The sequence below is a fragment of the Bos mutus genome, chromosome 6 (genome assembly GCF_027580195.1).
Source record: "Bos mutus isolate GX-2022 chromosome 6, NWIPB_WYAK_1.1, whole genome shotgun sequence".
In the NCBI taxonomy this organism is placed as follows: domain Eukaryota; kingdom Metazoa; phylum Chordata; class Mammalia; order Artiodactyla; family Bovidae; genus Bos; species Bos mutus.
Genome location: NC_091622.1, coordinates 28,653,547 through 28,674,693, shown reverse-complemented (window position 1 = coordinate 28,674,693; position 21,147 = coordinate 28,653,547). Strand labels below are relative to the sequence as shown.

The following is a 21,147-nucleotide window of genomic DNA, read 5'->3' as shown; positions in this document are numbered from 1 at the left end:
TGTTCAAGAAGGCATTACTTAAGTGTTTAGCAGGGAAAAGAGACTCAGATTTATGATGTAGCGATGGCGTTAACTAGAAGCAGGGTGTAGTTCAGCCAAGTCTTCCAGGAAAAGAAACGACCTGTATTCTTAATTTTACAGTTGGAAGGCACTGTAAATCAGTTGATGCAGGCTGCGGCCACGCGCAGCATGACTTACCCTCTGTGGTCAGCGAGCGGTCATTGTGGCGCCACGTGCGTCTGACGTTCGTTCAGTGAGCAAGGGGCTCGGCTGGAGACTGGGGGCACAGGCGGTTCTGGTAGTTGGAGACTCATGAACACCCTGACCGCGCTCCATGAAGAAGATGCTGACTGCTGCTGTCTCTCGCGTGCTGTCTGGTGTCACCCAGAAGCTCGCTAGCAGAGTGCTTGTTGCCTCCTGTAAATATTCAAACAATGCTACCTTTGAGATTAAGAAATGTGATCTTTATCGGTTGGAAGAGGGTCCCCCTGTCACCACCGTGCTCACCCGGGAGGATGGACTCAAATACTACAAGATGATGCAGACTATTCGTCGAATGGAACTGAAGGCAGATCAGTTGTATAAACAGAAATTTATTCGTGGTTTCTGTCACTTGTGTGATGGTCAGGAAGCTTGTTGTGTGGGTCTTGAGGCTGGGATAAATCCCACGGATCATGTCATTACATCCTATCGGGCTCACGGCTTAAGTTATACGCGGGGACTTACTGTCCGATCAATTCTTGCAGAGCTGACCGGACGAAGAGCTGGTTGTGCTAAAGGAAAAGGAGGGTCCATGCATATGTATGCCAAGAACTTCTATGGGGGCAACGGCATTGTCGGCGCTCAGGGACCACTGGGAGCTGGTGTTGCTTTGGCCTGTAAATACAAGGGGAACAACGAGGTGTGTTTGACTCTGTATGGCGATGGCGCAGCTAATCAGGGTCAGATATCTGAAGCCTACAATATGGCGGCTTTGTGGAATTTACCTTGCATTTTCATCTGTGAGAATAACCGCTATGGAATGGGAACATCTGTGGAGAGAGCTGCAGCCAGCACTGATTACTACAAGAGAGGCAATTTTATCCCTGGACTAAGAGTAGATGGAATGGATATTCTATGTGTTCGGGAGGCAACTAAGTTTGCAGCTGACTATTGTAGATCTGGAAAGGGACCCATACTGATGGAGCTGCTGACATACCGTTATCATGGACACAGTATGAGTGATCCTGGAATCAGTTACCGTACACGAGAAGAAATTCAGAGTGTAAGAAGTAAGAGTGATCCTATTATGCTTCTCAAAGATAAAATGGTAAACAACCAGCTTGCCAGTGTTGAAGAATTGAAGGAAATTGATGTTGAAGTGAGGAAAGAAATTGATGATGCAGCTCAGTTTGCTATGACTGATCCAGAACCACCTTTGGAAGAATTAGGCCATCACATCTACAGCAGTAATCCACCTTTTGATATTCGTGGTGCAAATCAGTGGATCAAGTTTCAGTCAATCAGTTAAAAGGAGAATATATTCCTGGTCAACTTTAAGAAGCTATATACCCAATTTTGTTGAGGAATAAACCCATAAAACAAAAGTCTTTTAAACTTTTATTAAAGGGACTTGAGATAATTAAGCGGTTATGGAAAGAGATTAAAAGAGATCATAGAAGGATATACATTTGACTAAAAGGGATATTACATTCAATTGTATTGCACTAAAAGATACTATTTAGTTAATCATTCAGTATTGTTAAAAAATAAACTGAGGCACATTAAATTTTTCCAGAGTTTGAGCGTACATCAATCAGAATCAGGCAGTCCCAACCAAAGGTAGTGTGTTCCACCAATAGGAGCTGAGGGACAGCTTTATAGAGAAGCAGAGCAAGGAAATTATTTGATTGGTGATAGCTTAGTCAGTTGCCTTATTTGGGAAAGCCTAGCTGGCTGTTTGTGATTGGTGGTTCTTAAGTTTCATTTACTTAGATTTGAGGGCATTGACTCTGGGTTACCTTTTGGTTTGCTTACATAGGCCATGCAGGCCTTAGAACCACCTTAGTCTGATTGCCTCTTTATTTAAATGGTATGGCTATCTTAAGGATTATTTTAAAATTATACAAGTGTAAAATAGGAAAAACAGAGGATTATTTAACTTCCCAGGTTATTTCCTATAATAGTTTTGTTTTTAGCTTTATATTATATAATTTTAGTAAATAGTCTGATTTAAAAGAAAAATAGTTCTATTCCTGGTCTACCCTGCCAGAGGTTTGAATGTAAATTTGCTATTCTGAAGTAGAGAGTTAATTTCAAACCACACCAAATAGCAGGACCCCTACTGCAATGCCACTTAAAATAGTTTATCTAAATTAACCAATAACACACCCTACTAAATAGTATGCATCTGCAAATACATATGCATAAATATTTAATATTGATGCTAGAACCAGTTAGCAATGACTATTTTTCCAAATGAAACATGATATTTAACAGAGAAGGGGGAAATATGTCAAGGTAATTTTTTCATGTACTTAATTGCAGTATTTTTAGTGTATCGATTTAAAGTAAAAATGTAAGCAAAGTTAAAATCTAAGGGAAAATGCATTTTACTGTACCCTTCAAGTTAATGTTACAGTTCACTTATACTATTATTCTGTATTTTAAAGAACTCTTAGTACATTTCAGAATTAAATGAAAAGATATGGTGGCACCAAAGAAATTAGGCAGAAGAGGTGATATTAATAAAAAATTGCAAGTAAAATCTGCCTTGGCCAGTACTGAACATTCACAGGTAACTTTTACCAAGATAAAATCGAACGTGGATCATACAGGTTTGATTTTCTCTACGATAATCCACTACTGTGTCAGTTAGCAAGTGATGACAGTGAAAACATCATTACTTTGTTATATTTAACTAATGTCCTAGAGTCCTATTGAGCATGATGTTTGGCATATCTTACTCCTTTGAGATAGATTCACTGAAATCAGAATTTGCCTGTGATTTAAGCTGGTTTGTAGACAATGCCAAAATAATCAGTTGTGAAAGGTCAAAATCCATAACAAGAAAAAAAATTGTAACTGTGTATGATAATGGATGTTTAACTAGATTTACTGTGGTTATCATTTCATAATATATGCAGATGTTGAACATTATGTTGTATACCTGAAAATAATATCCTATTATATGCCAATTATATCTCAATTTTTTTCAGAAAAAAAAAAAGCCATTTAAAATAGTTTGTTTACAGCTTCTACTTCTACAAAGAAAAGTGTATATACTCTCTAAGAACTCTAACAGAAAATCAAAATTTTAGCAGCCTGAGAGTACATGAACATATGAACACACATGTGGTGGCTTAATCTCCAAACCTTCAATTAAGCAAGTTTTAAAAAGTAAGCCTAAGTATTCTACATTCAGAAATCAAAGATAAACATTGATTTGTTTATAAATCAGTGATATTGCTAGGTAATGTGTTTTGATTATGCAGCTTCAGTCCACATATATCTCGACTGAATCCCTTCCATTAAAAAAGTAATTCATCAGATGGTCAAAATAATCACATCCTTTGAATGACAAAGAATTCTTCTACTTTTTATTTATTTTAACATCTTATAATTCCATAAACTTGCAAGTGGAAGATAAAATGCTGAAAGCTATTTTCTTTTTTCTTTTTGTCTTTAAACTAGAATTGACTGGTATACAGAACTCCATTTTGTAGATAAAATGGCACATTTTTGCAACTTCTATTGCACTAAATATTAAACATTTGGTTTTGGAAACACTGCCAATACCTAATATAGTACTTTGGAAAATAAACAAAATGGTTCAGAGCAACACGGGCTTCCCAGGTGGTGCTAGCAGTAAAGAACCTGCCTCCCAATGCAGTAGATATAAGAGACTTGGGTTCAGTCCTTGGGTCAGGAAGATTCCCTGGAGGAGGAAATGGCAACCCACTTCAGTATTCTTACCTGGAGAATCCCATGGACAGATTGCTTAGCAGGCTACAGAATTGGATACGACTCTGCGACTAAGCACTAGCACTCAGAGTAAAACAATCTGAAGAAGAAATATCCTGGAGTAAATGAACTATGAACATCAGGAAATGATCACGTTTCTCCCCATCTAGCTCCAAGGTGAGACTTGCTAAGTTTATGAGTCATGACCCCATGGAGGTCTTAGGTATCTCCAGACTGAAATGAGAACAAGTATAGTGCTGGAAAAAAGTCCAGTCTTACTATAGCAGAATAAAAAGATACATTTATCACAATATACATTATCAAATTCCATTAAGGCAAAGAGTTTTGAATGCTTTCTATATTAAAAAATCTATAGACATTTGTGTGTACAGCCATGATTGTAATTTAATCATATCACTGGGTGCACATAATTTTGTAAGGATGAAAAAAAAAAAGTACAAAAGTCCTGTTGTTTTGATTTAGGTCAAGCAATAAATTTATGATAACTTTTTTTTTATTTTATTTTTAAACTTTACAATATTGTATTAGTTTTGCCAAATATCGAAATGAATCCGCCACAGGTATACCCGTGTTCCCCATCCTGAACCCTCCTCCCTCCTCCCTCCCCCACCCTCCCTCTGGGTCGTCCCAGTGCACCAGCCCCAAGCATCCAGTACTGTGCATCGAACCTGGACTGGCGACTCACTTCATACATGATACTACACATGTTTCAATGCCATTCTCCCAAATCTCCCCACCCTCTCCCTCTCCCACAGAGTCCACAAGACTGATCCATACATCGGTGTCTCCTTTGCTGTCTCGTACACAGGGCTATTGTTACCATCTTTCTAAATTCCATATATATGTGTTAGTATACTGTATTGGTGTTTTTCTTTCTGGCTTACTTCACTCTGTATAATAGGTTCCAGTTTCATCCATCTCATTAGAACTGATCCAAATGTATTCTTTTTAATGACTGAGTAATACTCCATTGTGTATATGTACCACTGCTTTCTTATCCATTCATCTGCTGATGGGTATCTAGGTTGCTTCCATGTCCTGGCTATTATAAACAGTGCTGCAATGAACATTGGGGTACACGTGTCTCTTTCCCTTCTGGTTTCCTCAGTGTGTATGCTCAGCAGTGGGATTGCTGGATCATAAGGCAGTTCTATTTCCAGTTTTTTAAGGAATCTCCACACTGTTCTCCATAGTGGCTGTACTAGTTTGCATTCCCACCAACAGTGTAAGAGAGTTCCCTTTTCTCCACACCCTCTCCAGCATTTATTGCTTGTAGACTTATGGATCACAGCCATTCTGACTGGCGTGAAATGGTACCTCATAGTGGTTTTGATTTGCATTTCTCTGATAATGAGTGATGTTGAGCATCTTTTCATGTGTTTGTTAGCCATCTGTATGTCTTCTTTGGAGAAATGTCTATTTAGTTCTTTGGCCCATTTTTTGATTGGGTCATTTATTTTTCTGGAGTTGAGCTGTAGGAGTTGCTTGTATATTTTTGAGATTAGTTATTTGTCTGTTGCTTCATTTGCTATGATTTTCTCCCATTCTGAAGCCTGCCTTTTCACCTTGCTAACTGTTTATTTATCAAGATGTGAATCAAAGGGGTGTAGAAATCCAGCAGTTGGATTCTATTTCCTGTCTAAAGTATTATGCCCATTAGACTATTTTATCCATATATTAGAAGATATACCCCATGATGGCCATAAAACTTAAACTGTCACAACAATGCTGGAATATCTGGGAGAAGGAAGATTTCCTAGTGATACTCTGTAAAGGTAAGGGACAGTATGGGACAGTATGCATATCTGTGGAATAGGATGAGAAAGGAAGGAGGTTAGTGGATAAAAGAAATATTTAGAACCTTAGAATTATTTTTCATAAATTGATATGTCTGACAATCTAGTATACAAAAAAACAGAGCAGATGTTAGTGAAATTTAATCTGATATTTTGTGAGAAAGCTAGTTTTAAAAATGTGAAATATAAGTCATATGCCATAAAACTGATCCTTTTAAAAGTGTACAATTCAGTGGCTTTTAGTACATTCACAGAGTTGTGCAACCATTACCACTGTCTAACTGCAGAACATTTTATCACCCCAAAGAGATAACCCACACCCATTATCAGTCATTTCCAACTTCTATTCATCCTCTGGAAAGTCCAAGTCTGCTTTCTGTTTGTGGATTTTCCTCTTTTGGACATTTCCTATAAATCATACCACATGTGCTCTATTTTCTTTGTCTTCTTCCACTTAGCATAATGTTTACATTTTGCTATAGCATATATCAGTACTATAATATATTCCTCCCATTGAGAAGTGGGGTCTTTGTTCCTTCCTCTTGAGTGTGGCAGGCTTATGGATGCTCTGCCTAATAGCAGCAGAAATGATGCTGTGCAGTGTCAGGGCCCAAGACATAAGAATCAAGCAGGCTTTGCTTCGTATCTCTTGGCACTTCTATCCAGGAGTTATGATTCTCCATTTAAGAAGTTCAAATACACTGAAAACCTCCTGCTAGAGACTGATTGCTAGTCCCAGCTGAGCTCAGCTTTCAGCCCAACCTGCAAAGACAACAGATATGTGAGTGAAGGTCATCTTGGTCCCTCCAGATAGCCCATTTGCCCCCTGAAAGATCACAATGTCTTGAGGAACACTGGGATCACTAGTCAAACTCTGCCCAGATTCTTAATGTACAGAAGCACAAGAAAAACAACATGGTTTCTTTAAATAGTCTAACTGTTGAGGTACTCTGTTACACAGCAGTAGAATCAGCAGAAATGAAAATTATATTCATTCAGTCACTCAGTTGTGTCCAACTCTTTGCGACCCCATGGATTGCAGCACACCAGGCTGCCCTGTCCATCACCAACTCCCTGAGTTTACTCAAACTCATGTTCATTGAGTCAGTGATCTGACTGTCATCTTATCTTCTGTCATCCCCTTCTCCTCCCACCTCTAGTCTTTCCCAGCATCAGGGTCTTTTCCAGTAAGTCAGTTCTTCACATCAGGTGGCCAAAGTATTGGAATTTCAGCCCTTCCAATGAGTATTCAGGACTGATTTCCTTTAGGATGGACTGGTTGGATTTCCTTGCAGTCCAAGGGACTCTCAAGAGTTTCCTCCAACACTACAGTTCAAAGAAGCATTAATTCTTCAGCCTCAGCTTTCTTTATAGTCCAACACTCATATCCATACATGACTGGAAAAACCATAGCTTTGACCAGACGAACTTTGTTGGCCAAGTAATATCTCTGCTTTTTAATATGCTGTCTAGGTTGATCATAACTTTTCTTCCAAGGAGCAAGCATCTTTTAATTTCATGGCTGTAGTCACCATCTGCAGTGATTTTGGAGTCCAAAAAATAAAGTCTTTCACTGTTTCCATTGTTTCCCCATCTATTTCCCATGAAGTGATGGGACCGGATGCTTTGATCTTAGTTTTCTGAACGTTGAGATTTAAGCCAGCTTTTTCACTCTGCTCTTTCACTTTCATCAAGAGGCTCTTTAGTTCTTCTTCACTTTCTTCCATAAGGGTGGTGTCGTCTGCATATCTGAAGTTATTGATATTTCTTCTGGCAATCTTGATTCCAGCTTGTGCTTTCTCCAGCCCAGCGTTTCTCATGATGTACTCTGCATAGAAGTTAAATAAGCAGGGTGACAATATACAGACTTGACGTACTCCTTTCCCGATTTGGAGCAGTCTGTTGTTCCATGTCCAGTTCTGCTGCTTTTTGACCTGCATACAAATTTCTCAGGAGGCAGGTCAGATAGTCTGGTATTCCCATCTTTTTAAGAATTTTCCACAGTTTGTTGTGATCCACACAGTCAAAGGCTTTGGCACAGTCAATAAAGCAGAAATAAATGTTTTTCTGGAACTCTCTTGCTTTTTCCATGATCCAGTGTATGTTGACAATTTGATCTCTGGTTCCCCTGCCTTTTCTAAATCTATCTTGAACATCTGGAAGTTCACGGTTCATGTACTGTTGAAGCCTGGCTTGGGGAATTTTGACCATTACTTTTCTAGCATGTGACATGAGTGCATTTGTGCAGTAGTTTGCTCATTATTATTATATTGCTTAGTCCAATTCAGGTGTGTCTGAGAACAGGCAAGGATTAGTAAACCAAGTCAGAATAAAATTCCATAGAATATATTAGTGCAGAGTTTCACAATTTGGAAGTAGCAAAGGAAATGGTATGAATTTTCAATAGAAATAAAATCTAGGAACAAAATTATTAATACAACTACTCAACATGTATTTTCTACCATCAAGAGTGGTTTTCAGATGAACTAAAGTATAACATTGGGTTTTGAGGATTTTACAGTAAAATATTGTCAATCTTTGTTCAATAAACACACTGCACTGAACCTGAGATTTCATCAACTGAGGTTGTCTAGAGTTCAGAAGGAAGTTTTCTGTCGATTTCTGAGTATTAGCCTTGATGCGTCAAAGCCAGCACTTGAAATGCCAAAGCAATATGTGAGCTAGTTGTCATGAGTTCACAGCTATTCATGATGAGTCTACCCAATTAGAAGAATCCAGGAAGCTATGGGCTCAAGATGAACAGAACCTAAGAGGCAAAGCTGCAGTAAAGTCAGAAACTGAATCAGATTGGTAGGTACAGAGAAGGAGAGAGACATTAGACTAAACCAGAGGCCAGGAGAAGGAGGTAGAATATGTAACAAATAAGTGAAAGGGAACTGTAAGTAGTAGGTTTGCACATTGGTGACTTTGTGTTATCATGGAAGTCAATATCCATTGGATGACCTGAGTCAGTAGCCTCTCATGTAATGACAGGACGTTTAGAACCTAATGCTGTCTGATCAGTATCACCTGGTCTGAAGGCAACCCTGTCTTTAGGTGACATGGAAATAAAGTCTGGACTTCAGTGTCATTTACATCTGGGTTCAAATCATGGCACTGTAGCCTATGAAAAATGCTGCCTCGAGAAAGTGACTTAACTCTGTATGTCCACTTCTTCATCTGTAATAAGGTTGACTCATATGACCATTGTAAAAGTTCAAGAAGCAAAGTAACATCTAACATGATTCCAGTTATACCCAAGATGATCAATAAATGGAAATGTCTGGTCCATAGAAACAGAAAAATGTTCATTGAGAAAAAAGACAGAAAGGTGAGTCACTTGACCTCATCCAAAACAAACTTTAAATCTTCAGTTTTATACAGATAGCTAGTTATAAGGATTGCAGTGATTAGAAGAGAACTAGAGCTGCGTGTAGAGTGTATTTTGAAATTTTAGCCACTCTTTGTTATATCATGACCCTCTCACATTTGGCAACATCCTCCTTCAGCCAGCAGTGCATGCGTGTGTGCTCGGTTGTTTCAGCCACGTCCGACTCTTTGCGACCCATGGACTGTAGTCTGCCAGGCTCCTCTGACATCGGATTCTCCAGGCAAGAATACTGGAGTGGGTGCCATTTCCTACTCCAGGGGATCTTCATGACCCAGGGATCGAACCCATGTTTCCTGTCTCCTGCATTGCAGGCAGATTCTTTTACCACTGAGCTACTGGGTCAGCCAGCAGTAGATATAGCAAATAGTAATGAAGGGCCAGAGAGTTTGGACAGTAAGATCATGTAGGAGTAATGGAACTACTCAGTTTGCACCCAAACTTTCTTCAGAATTGGAATCTATTGCTCTGTTAATTATAGTAAAACAGGTCCATGTAGTCAAAGATATGGCTTTTCCAGTAGTCATATTTGGATGTGAGAGTTGAAACATTAAAAAAAAACAAAAAAAAAAAAACAGCTGAGTACTGAAGAGCGATACTTTTGAACTGTGCTGTTGCAGAAGACTTTAAAGAGTCCCTTGAACAGCAAGGAGATCAAACCAGTCAATCCTAAAGGAAGTCAAGACTGAATATTCATTGGCAGGACTGATGTTGAAGCTGAAGCTCCAATACTTTGGCCACCTGATGAGAAGAGCTGACTCATTGAAAAGACCCTGATGCTGGGAAAGATTGAAGGCAGAAGGAGAAGGGGCCTACAGAGGATGAGATGGTTGGATGGGGTCACTGACTCGATGAACATGAGTTTGAGCAAGCTCTGGGTGTTGGTAAGGGACAGGGAAGCCTGGTTTTCAGCAGTCGTTAGGGTCACAAAGAGTCGGACATGACAAAGCAACTGAACTATTTATGAAGATACTAATTTGGTAGAATCAGGCATGGGGAATACAGATTTTGCCACTCTGTTATATTGACTACAGAGGGCTTCCCTGGTGGCTCAGTCAGTCAAGAATCTACCTGCAATGCAGGAGATCTGGGTTAGATCCCTGGGTCAGGAAGATTCCCTTGAGAAGGAAAGGGCAACCCACTCAAGTATTCTTTCCTGGAAAATCCCATGGACAGAGGAGTATGGCAGGCTACAGTCTGTGGGGCCGCAAGAGTTGGACATGACTTAGCGACTAAACCACCACCAATCTAATACTAGTGATTCCTTTAAAACTACCCCTACTCTTTCTATCATAGATTCCTTTTAAGAATGCTCCCAGATATTAATGAAAACAGTGATCTCATCAGGCTTGAAACAAAATCCAACCAAAATTCTCAATCAGCATTACAATTCTATCTCATTGACTTAATTCATGTCTATTTGATCCATGAGGCTGATCTGTATAGCAAAGAGCAAAGATGAGAGGTCTCTGTACTGGAATTTGAGAGAGATGGAAATTTTCTGCCAAGTTTTATGCACAGAATAGAACACAATCAAATTAGGAAATGGTGAAGAGCAACAAAGAGAGTTCATACAATACTTTCCTTTTGACAGGCCAATAAATACTCAAGCTGAATAATTTACCAAAAGAAAAAAAGCCCACTCAAACCTCCTGACCTTTTGAACAATGAGCAGGAGTTCAATTATCCACAAATGTTCTATTAGAAGGCAGCTTTCCAGCCTGCAGTGTTATTTCAGCAGTCATATGTTAGAATTATTAAAGAGGGAGAACATTGCTTATGTAGTTTCTGTGTCCTGCTATAGTTTATGTTACCTTCTCTTTAAAAACTTACTACCATACAAAGTAGCACTTTGCCAAAAAAAAAAAAAAAAAGTAGGAGGAAGCAATTATTTGAATAATATTTCTGGTGAGTTTGAGTGATTAGATTTCACTGGAACACATAAAGTGCTCTGCACATTGCTAGAGTGATGCTGTCACTATAGAAAGTATATAATTTGCTTCCATTAGAGACTTTGAGTAACTTTCCAATCACACCCAGAGACTTTCTCCTTCACCATCCACATGGACTGCCATGCTGCTGGGTGAGCACCTCATTACTTCCTTGGGGCTATATCTGGGTTCCAAGAACTGGAGAGATTTACTTCACTGATATTTTGTAAAATCCTACAGCTTCCTTTACACAGAAGGCTGTAGAAATCATGTGAAGTATCACATAATTTGGAACCAAATCACCAGAGTTTACTACCAGTATGAAAATACATTATGAGCTCAGTTCCTGTAGAGGTGACTTTTATAGTAATTTAAATTTATCTTCAAAAATCCTTTGTCAATCTTCACAATATCTTTTGATATTCTTCTTGATCCTTCGTGTATTTTCCTATATATTTCTGAATCATTGAGATTTCAACCAAAAACTCTCAAACATATCTGAGGTCAGACCCAACTGAGGTTAACTCCTGACGTTTCTGGCTGTGTCATCTTGGTTGAGTTATGTTCCTTTCTCTGTCACTCTTTACTACTCTGTGGGAAAGGGAAGTATCACACTTGCTGTGTAGTGTTGTTGTGAAGACTGGAAATAACATCATAAAGTCTTTATAATCCTCGCCACGTATTAAGTGCTCCAAATGGTCCTTAACATTTTCCCTTCTCTTCTCCTTTTTCTTCTCCTTCTTCTCTTGTCTTATGTTAAAAGCTTGATTTTTATCACACACCTTTATAAACACACACACACACACACACACACACTGCTTGTCTCTTCCATTTCACACATGTCATTTAGATTTTGAATGTATCATTCTAAAAGTTTAGTCATGATTTTTATCCAGTGATTCCAGAAATTCACTAAGCATTGCTCTTATTGCATTATACAAGTCATCAGTGGAAAATTTAAATGTTACCTGGTCTCTAAATTGAGTTTACTGCATATTGTGTGTAGGCATGTGCTGCTAAGAGTGTGGCTTACCTATACTTATTATCTAGACTACTTATTCTCTTTGAACTGTTCTGTTTTCTCATAACCTTATTGCATTTTATTTTGTGAGATTTCAGTATGAAACATAGCACTTGTCATAAAGATTTTGTTATCATGAGACCTTTCAAATCTCTAAAATGCTGTGAACCTTACATATATTAGCTAATTTAAAAAGAAATTTGTCATATGAACAATAAGCTTTACGTATATGTCAGTGTTTCCTTAGAGAATAAATTTGCTCTTTTTATTCCTTAATAAGGATTTATCTTCATGTTCATCAAAAATATTAAAAAGCAGGTGGCAACATTCTGCCAAGTTAAAGGAGCAGAAGTGAAAACACTCTATTTATTAACATTATTCACAGTTTCTATCCTTAAACTACTTACTATTCACCATAAGGGTATAAAACACACATTGGAGCTTCAAAATCAATGACACGTTGCCCTCTATCCAGTGCTGTTCTTTGGCAAAGAGAAGGAGCTGATCCTCAGACTCAGCATGCCTTTTTTTAAATTCACACTTAAATTTCCACTTGAGGAGGCAAGCCAAAACAAACTGGTCCTCCCTGAGATGCACCCTGGGAATAAGCGCCCTCCCAACCTTAATAATTATCTGAGAAGAGTCTTTCTCCCACTCTCCTTTTCCATCTGATAGGAGTTGCCTGTTAGGATCTGGTTGTTTTCTACTCCTCTATTTACATAATTCACAGATGTCAACCTGCGGACTCTATTCTGTCCCACAGAATTATAGTCTTTGTTTGCTGAGTAAATTATCTCTCTGCAGCTATACTTGGGGAAACACTATAAAAGCTGTAAGATGAAATAACTTCCAGCATTTCGATAGATAAAGAGACAGGCATTACATTTTTAATCATATTCTGATTCAAGACTGCCGTTTCTTTTATAAATTAACCTATGTGCACGCTAGCAAAACAGCATGTGTATTTAGGATAGCTTTATTTATACATAGATGGCTTGAGGATATGTAAACATCTGTTTTTGTCACCTCATTCATCTTTAAAAACACACTATTCTAAAAGGAAGTATATCACTATTTACTTGTAGAGTCTGGTAATAGAAATGAGAAACTATGGTTTCTGTAGCCACACATAATAGTTTCTCAACGATTACATGGGTATTCAGGTAAAGTTTTTCTTTTCCCATTTGATATTCTATGCAATTCAGCCTAATTCATCAAATATCAAATGTTTTTAGTAATTGTTTTTTCATTTGCTTTACCTAAATTCCTAAGAAAATATTTTTCAGAAGAAAGTGATATACCAAGGCCTTGTACTACAGTTAAAAGAAACACATGTTTGAATCACACAGGATTTCAAAGATGATCAAATATAGTAAAATTGGGAGAAAATTCTGGTCAATATATTTATCTACAGTAGTATTTTAGGAAGCAGTATTTTTGGCTTCAACACATACAACAAAAAATTTGATTCACAAATATTTTGCTTAAGTACGATATTTCTGGAGTTTCATTACATGTGAAATTTTCTCTGTTCTTCCAATTTGCTGTGGGTTGGTCAACCCAGTGATTGATGACTAGCTTTTGAACACTGAAATATAGGCAAACTTGACTGCATTGAAGTTGTCACTGAACTCAGGTTTGACTGCTCAATGTCCAAAAGCCAATAATTCAAAAGGAAAGTGTCAATAAAAAGAATAGGTGCTTTACTCAGAAAAGCCAGGAATCTGGGGAAAAGATGGACTCATGATGTCCTAAGACCAGCTCCAAAGGTTTTGCCCAGCCATGACAGTTTTTAAAGGGGAAAATGAGGTCGGGATGGAGAATCTCTGTGAATCATCCAGGTAGGAGTTTGGGGTCTGCATTGTTTTCCATTGCATATGGATTGACTGGCTCTGTCTTGGCTCTCTCTCCAGATGTTATCTTGCCCAAGTGATCTGCATTCAGGATTGCTAAAGGGGTTGTGGGGGTAGGCAGCAAGCCACTCTTTAACTACATTATTCTTCATTCTCATTCTTTGTATCTAGGAAAAGAACCAAAAGGTTAGGCAAGGCATGGTATGCTTTCAGGAGTGTGTAAGTGAGGAGTTAGTTTAAACTTCCTAGTGATCTCATTTCTATAATTAGGTTCTTTTCGGGTCAGAGGGGGACAGAAATGGGAGAAACAGAAGGAGCAAAAGAGTTGGTTTCAATGTGTAGGCAAAATTCACTGCATTTTTTTTTTCCAACTTCACAACAATTTTGGATGAGGATTCTTGGAAGTGTAAATTGACACTAATGACCATATGTCACAGCATGGTTTTGTAAACACAGTTAAATAATAGTGAACATTAATTCTTGATGTAAAACCAGTTTCTTTGGCCAGGATTCAGTAGCCTCTTAATTCATTTTTTAAAAGAAGTTTTATTTTATTTTAAAGTATAATAAATTTGGATTGAACTGCTATATAAAAAACAGGGTCTCTGATGTGAACATGTGCAATCATGGTTATGATTTCTTTCTCTCTCTCTCTCTCTCTTTTTTTTTTTGAGGATATCAAATATATACACAGTACAAACTAACCAGAATGTTGCCTTAGCTTACATTTAATACACATGTTACTCTTTTATATGTGCAAATAATACAGAAACTGGGGTCAATACAACTCTCTTACACTTGCAGAGAGTTGAAATATCTGTATCTCTGCAGGAAAATTCTCTTGATTTTTATCATGTGACTGGCCAATTATGATTTCCTTGGCCTTCTAGGGTATTGAACTGAAGATTTCTAAGGTGTCTTAGAAGATGCATAATATTTGAACCAAGGTACCCAACTTAATTATATAAAGTAACAAGGAACATGAAGTACTTTTAGAGTGGCCACATGGTTTAAAAAAATGCAGTGCTTTGATTATATGTAATCATTGCTTTCCTCAATTTAACTGCAAATGAACCAAAGTTAATTATAATAGATGTTATGTGAGAACCACATATAGCAAACTTGCTCATTATCCTCAGCACAGAACACATGGTATGTGTTCCATAAATAAAGAGTAAATAAAGAAAATATATAGTTTTACTAAAAAGGGAGGAACACTGAATATGTAGGTTAGTTAGAAAAGGAGAAAATTAAAAAAAAAAAAATGACTCAAGTGAAACTGGCTTTCTCCATCTGGCTTTTCCTAAAGAGTTCTAAACAGGAAGTGAGAATAGATTTTTATTTTCTTCCTATACTGGTAAAGGTGTATATTTTTTAAAAATGAAGAGAGAATCAAAGACATATCTAAGACTATTTTATTTTAACCGTCATTAAAGTGATGTGGGTTTGATCCCTGGGTCAGGAAGATTCCCCTGAAGAAGGAAATGGCAACCCACTCCAGTATTCTTGCCTGGGAAAACCCATGGAAAGAGGAGCCTGGAAGGGTATAGTCCATAGCAGTGGCAAAGAGTTGGACATGACTGAAGAGGGCAGGAGGAGAAGGGGATGACAGAGGATGAGATGGTTGGATGGCATCACCGACTCGATGGACATGAGTTTGAGTGAACTCCGGGAGTTGGTGATGGACAGGGAGACCTGGCGTGCTGCAATTCATGGGGTCGCAAAGAGTCGGACACAACTGGGTGACTGAACTGAACTGAACTGAACTGAAGTGACTGAGCATTCACACACGCAGTACGTAATAGTACCAGAGGCAACTTCGCAAACCATATACTAGAAAAGTATATATGTGTCAGGGGAGTGTGTAATTTTCTTGCTTCTGTCTTGTCACAACAAAAATTTGAAGCGACAGACCAGTGTTACAGTCAGCCCTCAGCAAACTAGTGTTACAGCTCCATGTTACAGCTCAGTTTTATTTAGAAAGTAAAGGAAACTACATCCTCAAGGAGTGAGGGCATGCTTACCCAAAAGACACGAAGAGAAGAGAGAGAGGGAGAGACAGACCCTTGGCCCTTTGGCTCCATTTTTTATATGTTTTTTCCTCCTCCCCCTGGTCCTGCCCTATGTAAAGTGGACTAGCCAGGAGTGCTGTTTGTTTTACCTGAGGTCCTCACTCTGGTCCTTGGACCTTCCTTTGTTCTATTTTCCCAGGCTTTTCCCTTCCTTGTCTTTTAACCACTGCCATTCTGGACTCCTTTTTCTTATTCTAACTACCTAACATATAGAAAGTCATATTTTCTTTTTAGACAAAAATTTTTGAATGATCCCTTCATTTCCATGGTTATCATTGGTACTAGGTGCTGTCAATTTAAATGAAGCTTTCTTCCATTCTGATTTGAATGCATAATTGAACAAACAAACAAACAGGCAAACAAGAAGAATAGGTAAGTTTTCCGAGCAGAAAAACTCCAAATAATTTCTGTAGATACTGTACACTCAAGTGGGTAGACTATAATTCCCAATTTAGTAAATGGAGGCTATCCATAGTGACTTCACTTCAAAAAGTGTAGAATTATAGAAGGGAAGCATCGTAACTTTCCACTAGAGAAACTAAGGTGATCAAGGTCAATGTCCACAAGGATTAATCATGTTGATAGTGTTGACCCTTCATACAATGTGATGGAAATGGCACTTCCACACTGTGGTCTTCTTCCCAAAACTTGCAACCCTAGTCTGATCATGAGAAAAACATCAAATTCCTATTGAGGGACATTATGCAAAATGCCTGGTTAGTATTACTCAAACCTATCAAGGTCATCCAAAACAAGGAATATCTGATAATAGCCAAGAGTTGAATACAGAGACAGAATGACTTGTAATATGATATCCTGAATGAAACCTGGAAAAGAAAAATGACATTAGATAAAAAATAAGGAAATCATAATAAAGCACAAAAGCAAGTTAATAATACTGTTTCAATACTGGTTCATTAATTGTGGTACTAATGCAAGTTAACAATACATACTAATAGATCAGTATTGATTCATTAATAGTGTACCATATTCATGGAAGATGTTAACAATGAGGGAAATTGAGTGAGGTATATAGGAACTTTATATACTACAGATCTTTTCTAGAAATCTAACACTGTTGTAAACAATGAAGTGTATAAAAATAACCAAAAATCTTTTAGAATGAATAAAATAATTGATTTCTACATTTAAGAAATCAACCTTTTTATTGAACTTTAAATCCAAAAATGTATTTTATTGTTTATCCTAGTATTGAATTAATTCTCTCCCAAATATTCATTTTGGAGAAGGAAATGGCAACCCACTCCAGTGTCCTTGCCTGGAGAATCCCAGGGATGGGGGAGCCTGGTGGGCTGCTGTCTCTGGGGTCGCACAGAGTCGAACACGACTGAAGTGACTTAGCAGCAGCAGCATACTACACTTTTGAGGCTTGTTAAAGTAGAGGAAATATTATCAGATTTATTGTTGTTCAGTTGCTCAGTTGTGTCCAACTCTTTGCAACCCCATGGACTGCAGCACACCAGGCTTCCCTGTCCTTCACTGTTTCCTGGAGTTTGCTCAAACTCATGTCCATTGAGTCGGTGATGCTATCCAACCATTTCATTATCAGATTTATAAGGCCTGTTACAAAGAGTGAGGAAGAAAATGCCAACTAAATAGAAATTTAGGATATTAAATAGCTTTTGATATTAAAGTATTGAATAAAACTGTATATAATGCTTGCTTATGATTCATCTATTTTTGGAAGGAATTAAGTCAATTTTGCATATAGTTTAAGTAAATAGGACATTTGGTATAGGTGGTTGATTCAGACTAATATGATTTGACTTTTGTTTCTGATTGCATACAATAGTATAAGTTTTAAGTAAGCAAAATATTAAACATTTGAATTATTTAAACATTTATTATACAAAGTAACATGTTACTGTTTCAGTCTAACTATTTATCAGTAGCTTATGAAGTGCTCTCTGTTATTAACTGCAAGTTTCTTTATCTTAAACACTCTGACTAGTTAATTCCACCATTTAGTATCTGTGCTGCCACATTGATAAATGCCTCAGGATGTACAATCATATCTTCTATGTGTTCAGATTATGAATTTGCTAAATGATATATTTCATTTTAATATGAATATTATATTGATAATATGTAGGATGAAACTTTTAAAAGTAAATTATCAGGAGAGGTTTTGAATATACCCATAGTGAAAACAGAAATGAAATTAACTTATGTTTGAAAAAGTGCTGAATAAATTAGAATTTTAAAAAGTGAATAGCTTGCCTACCAATAGGCAATTTACCAATGATTGGATCATGAACACAGAAGAGGATTAAACATTGGAACATTAGAAAAAAATGAACAAAAAAATGTAGATAAATTATCAAATATTCTGTGGAGATATTTATCATTTATTTGTGAGAGGTAGAATTCAAATTCCAGGTCTTGGGTAAAACTGGATATCTCTAGGTTATTTGTTTTTGTACACATCTCTTGATATGGGGCATCCCAGGTGGCTCAGACCGTAAAGCGTAAATGGCAACCCACTCCAATACTCTTGACTGGAAAATTCCATGGATGGAGGAGCCTGGTAAGCTACAGTCCATGGGGTTGCACAGAGTCGGACATGACTGAGTTGACTTCACTTGATATGTACAAGAGATTCTCTTGAACGGAATCTGAGTTGCAGCATTTTATTTCCAGTCATGATCTGGGAGAGCAGAATGACATTTACAATATTTTAGTGGCAATTACAGCACAGTTAATTTATCAATTTAATTAAATTCCTATAGTGATTCATGACATAAAATATCAAAATAAGTTAACTTGCACAGAAACAGGCAAAAGATCAATGCAGTGGGCAGTGGTATAATGAATTAAAGTATAGCTTCCATCTATTTAAAGGATTGTGTGCATAAGTAGATTTTTTTTTGGTAAAGCAATCTCTTAGAGAGATGTCCTTTAGGGAAGTTAGAAAAGATAGATCCCAGAAGTTTCCTAAAATTCCTAAGTCAGTTTAAAAATATCATCTAAATTACTTTCTATCTTACTTTTAAGGAGGAATCAAAGAATTATGCTTGGATTAAAGAAACACAAGTGGAATTTTTTCTTACATCTTATGCATTTTACATTTTCAAATGTAATTTGCCACTAACGTTAACAGTGTTATTAGATAAACTAATTATTGAAATCCTTATCACAGTATAAAAGCTATATGTAAAATCAAGAACCCATGTGTCAAAGAGAAAATGTGAAACTGGTGGGTGAATTAATCAGGTTCTCTAATCTTCTCCCCACACTGAGAGCTAAGTAAAATCTGACAGCAGAATATGATCATGGAAAAGTGAAAGTGTTAGTCACTCAGTCGTTTCTGATTCTTTGCAACCCCATCAACTGTAATCTGCCAGGCTTCTCTGTACATGCAATTATCCAGGCAGGCATACTGAAGTGGGTTGCTGTTTCATTCTGCCCAGGATCTTCCTGACCCAGGGATGGAACCTAGGTCTCCTGCATTGCAGGCAGATTCTTTACCATCTGAACCACCAGGGAAGCCCCAATCATGGAATTTTATAGCAATTCGGAAAAAAGGCTGATGATCTTCCTAACAAAGGCAGAAGGATCTCCAGTAATTAAATTAAAAAAGAAAAGGAAATGTCATTCATTTAGTATTCCAAGCTGATACAGTGGTTCCTACTAGTTACGATAAGTGTGCTAGAGAATAATTGGTGCTTTTTTTTTTTTAATCAGTGCTTTATAAATACTTTTGTGATCTTGTAATGTTTATCTTGTGGCTCTAAGGGTCTTCATCTGAAAATAAGAATGAGTTGAATTAGATGTTTGCCAAAATATCTTCTAATTCAAACATTTTATAGTTCTATAATAGAGAGGTGATACCTAGCTCATTTCCTGTTCTAGGAATCTTAGTTTAGTTACTGCTGGAATCATTGTTAACTTAAAAATAAAAAGTATTTTGCTCACTGAACCAGGCAAAGTAAGGTATTGTGCATGTATATGCAAATGAGGAGCTTCCCAGATGGGCTGAGTGGCAAAGAACCCACTTGCCAATGCAATGTGAGAGACATAAAAGATGGGTTCAATCTCTGGGTCTGGAAGATTCCTTGGAGGAAGGCATGGCAATCCACTTTGGTATTCTTGCCTGGAAACCCCATGGACAAAGGATCCTGGTGGGCTACAGTCCACAGGGTCTTAAAGAGTCAGACACGACTGAAGTGACTGAGCAATCATGAATGCATGCAAATAAGAGTGTGAGTTAGTTCTGAAATATTCCTGTCAGTTAAAAAATATCAGTAGCTTTGTATGGCCATGTACTTTAGAAATAAGGTTACCAAATATTCCAAGAAAATTTGAGTTACTACCCTCACTTCAGTAGTAATTAACTATCTTGAGAAACTTCATGGGTAGTGCTAATAGAAAATCACTTATACTAGGAAAAGATAACAAATCAATAGACAAGATAGAGTCCTATTTCTTTAATAGCACTGCTGAGTCATTCTGAGTTAAAATTAGGCTCAATTATGAGTAACCGAAAATCTCAAATTATAGCTGCCTACTCAGCAGAGAAATTTGTTTCACTCAAAAAAATACCAGCAGACCATGACTAATAAGGTGGCCCTGTTCTCCTTAGGAACTGAAGCTTCTTTTGTATACTACCATCTTTAGCATGTGACTTCTTCCTTGCTGTGCAAGAGATCTATTACAATTCTACATACTGTATCCACATACACATCTTCATAGAAGTTGTGTTACATTTCACTGGTTATATATAACTGCAAAAAATCATTTAGCAATTTGCTTACATTTTGCTTGCATTTCACTGGTCACATCTAACTGCAAAAAAAAAAAAAAACTAGCAAATAATGTATTTTTGGCAACCTACTTGCCCAGCTTAAGTTCATGGGGCCTATTTCTGAGAAGAAAGTGAGAACAGATAGGAAGATAGCTGGTAGCCTCTACCACGAGTCTGCCCTTTAGCAAAACATTCCCACATGTGTAATGCCCTGATGTCCCATTCTATCTTCTAAAGTTAACCATGGACCAAAAAACAAATCTTCTCTCAGCACCAATACAGAGTAGGATTAAGACGTGAGTGTGTGTGTAAGTTGCTCAGTCATGTCTGACTCTTTATGACCCCATAGATTGTAGCC

General features: G+C 37.4%; 1 protein-coding gene across 2 annotated transcripts; it reads left to right on the top strand.

Moving 5' to 3' along the window:
• The first annotated feature begins 334 nt into the window (after positions 1 to 334).
• Positions 335 to 1,510, top strand: PDHA2 (pyruvate dehydrogenase E1 subunit alpha 2). Of its 2 annotated transcripts, XM_005892911.2 has the most exons (2): positions 335 to 863; positions 957 to 1,510. In XM_005892911.2, the coding sequence occupies exons 1-2, from the start codon at positions 335 to 337 to the stop codon at positions 1,508 to 1,510; spliced, it is 1,083 nt and encodes a 360-aa protein (XP_005892973.2). The 2 variants fall into 2 exon arrangements, with proteins under 2 accessions (XP_005892973.2, XP_005892972.2); XM_005892910.2 differs by having other exon boundaries at positions 335 to 1,510.
• Positions 1,511 to 21,147: the final 19,637 nt, after the last annotated feature.

Excerpts from the sequence above, each read along its gene's own strand:
- PDHA2 (XM_005892910.2), top strand. The coding sequence starts at position 335 with ATGAAGAAGATGCTGACTGCTGCTGTCTCTCGCGTGCTGTCTGGTGTC.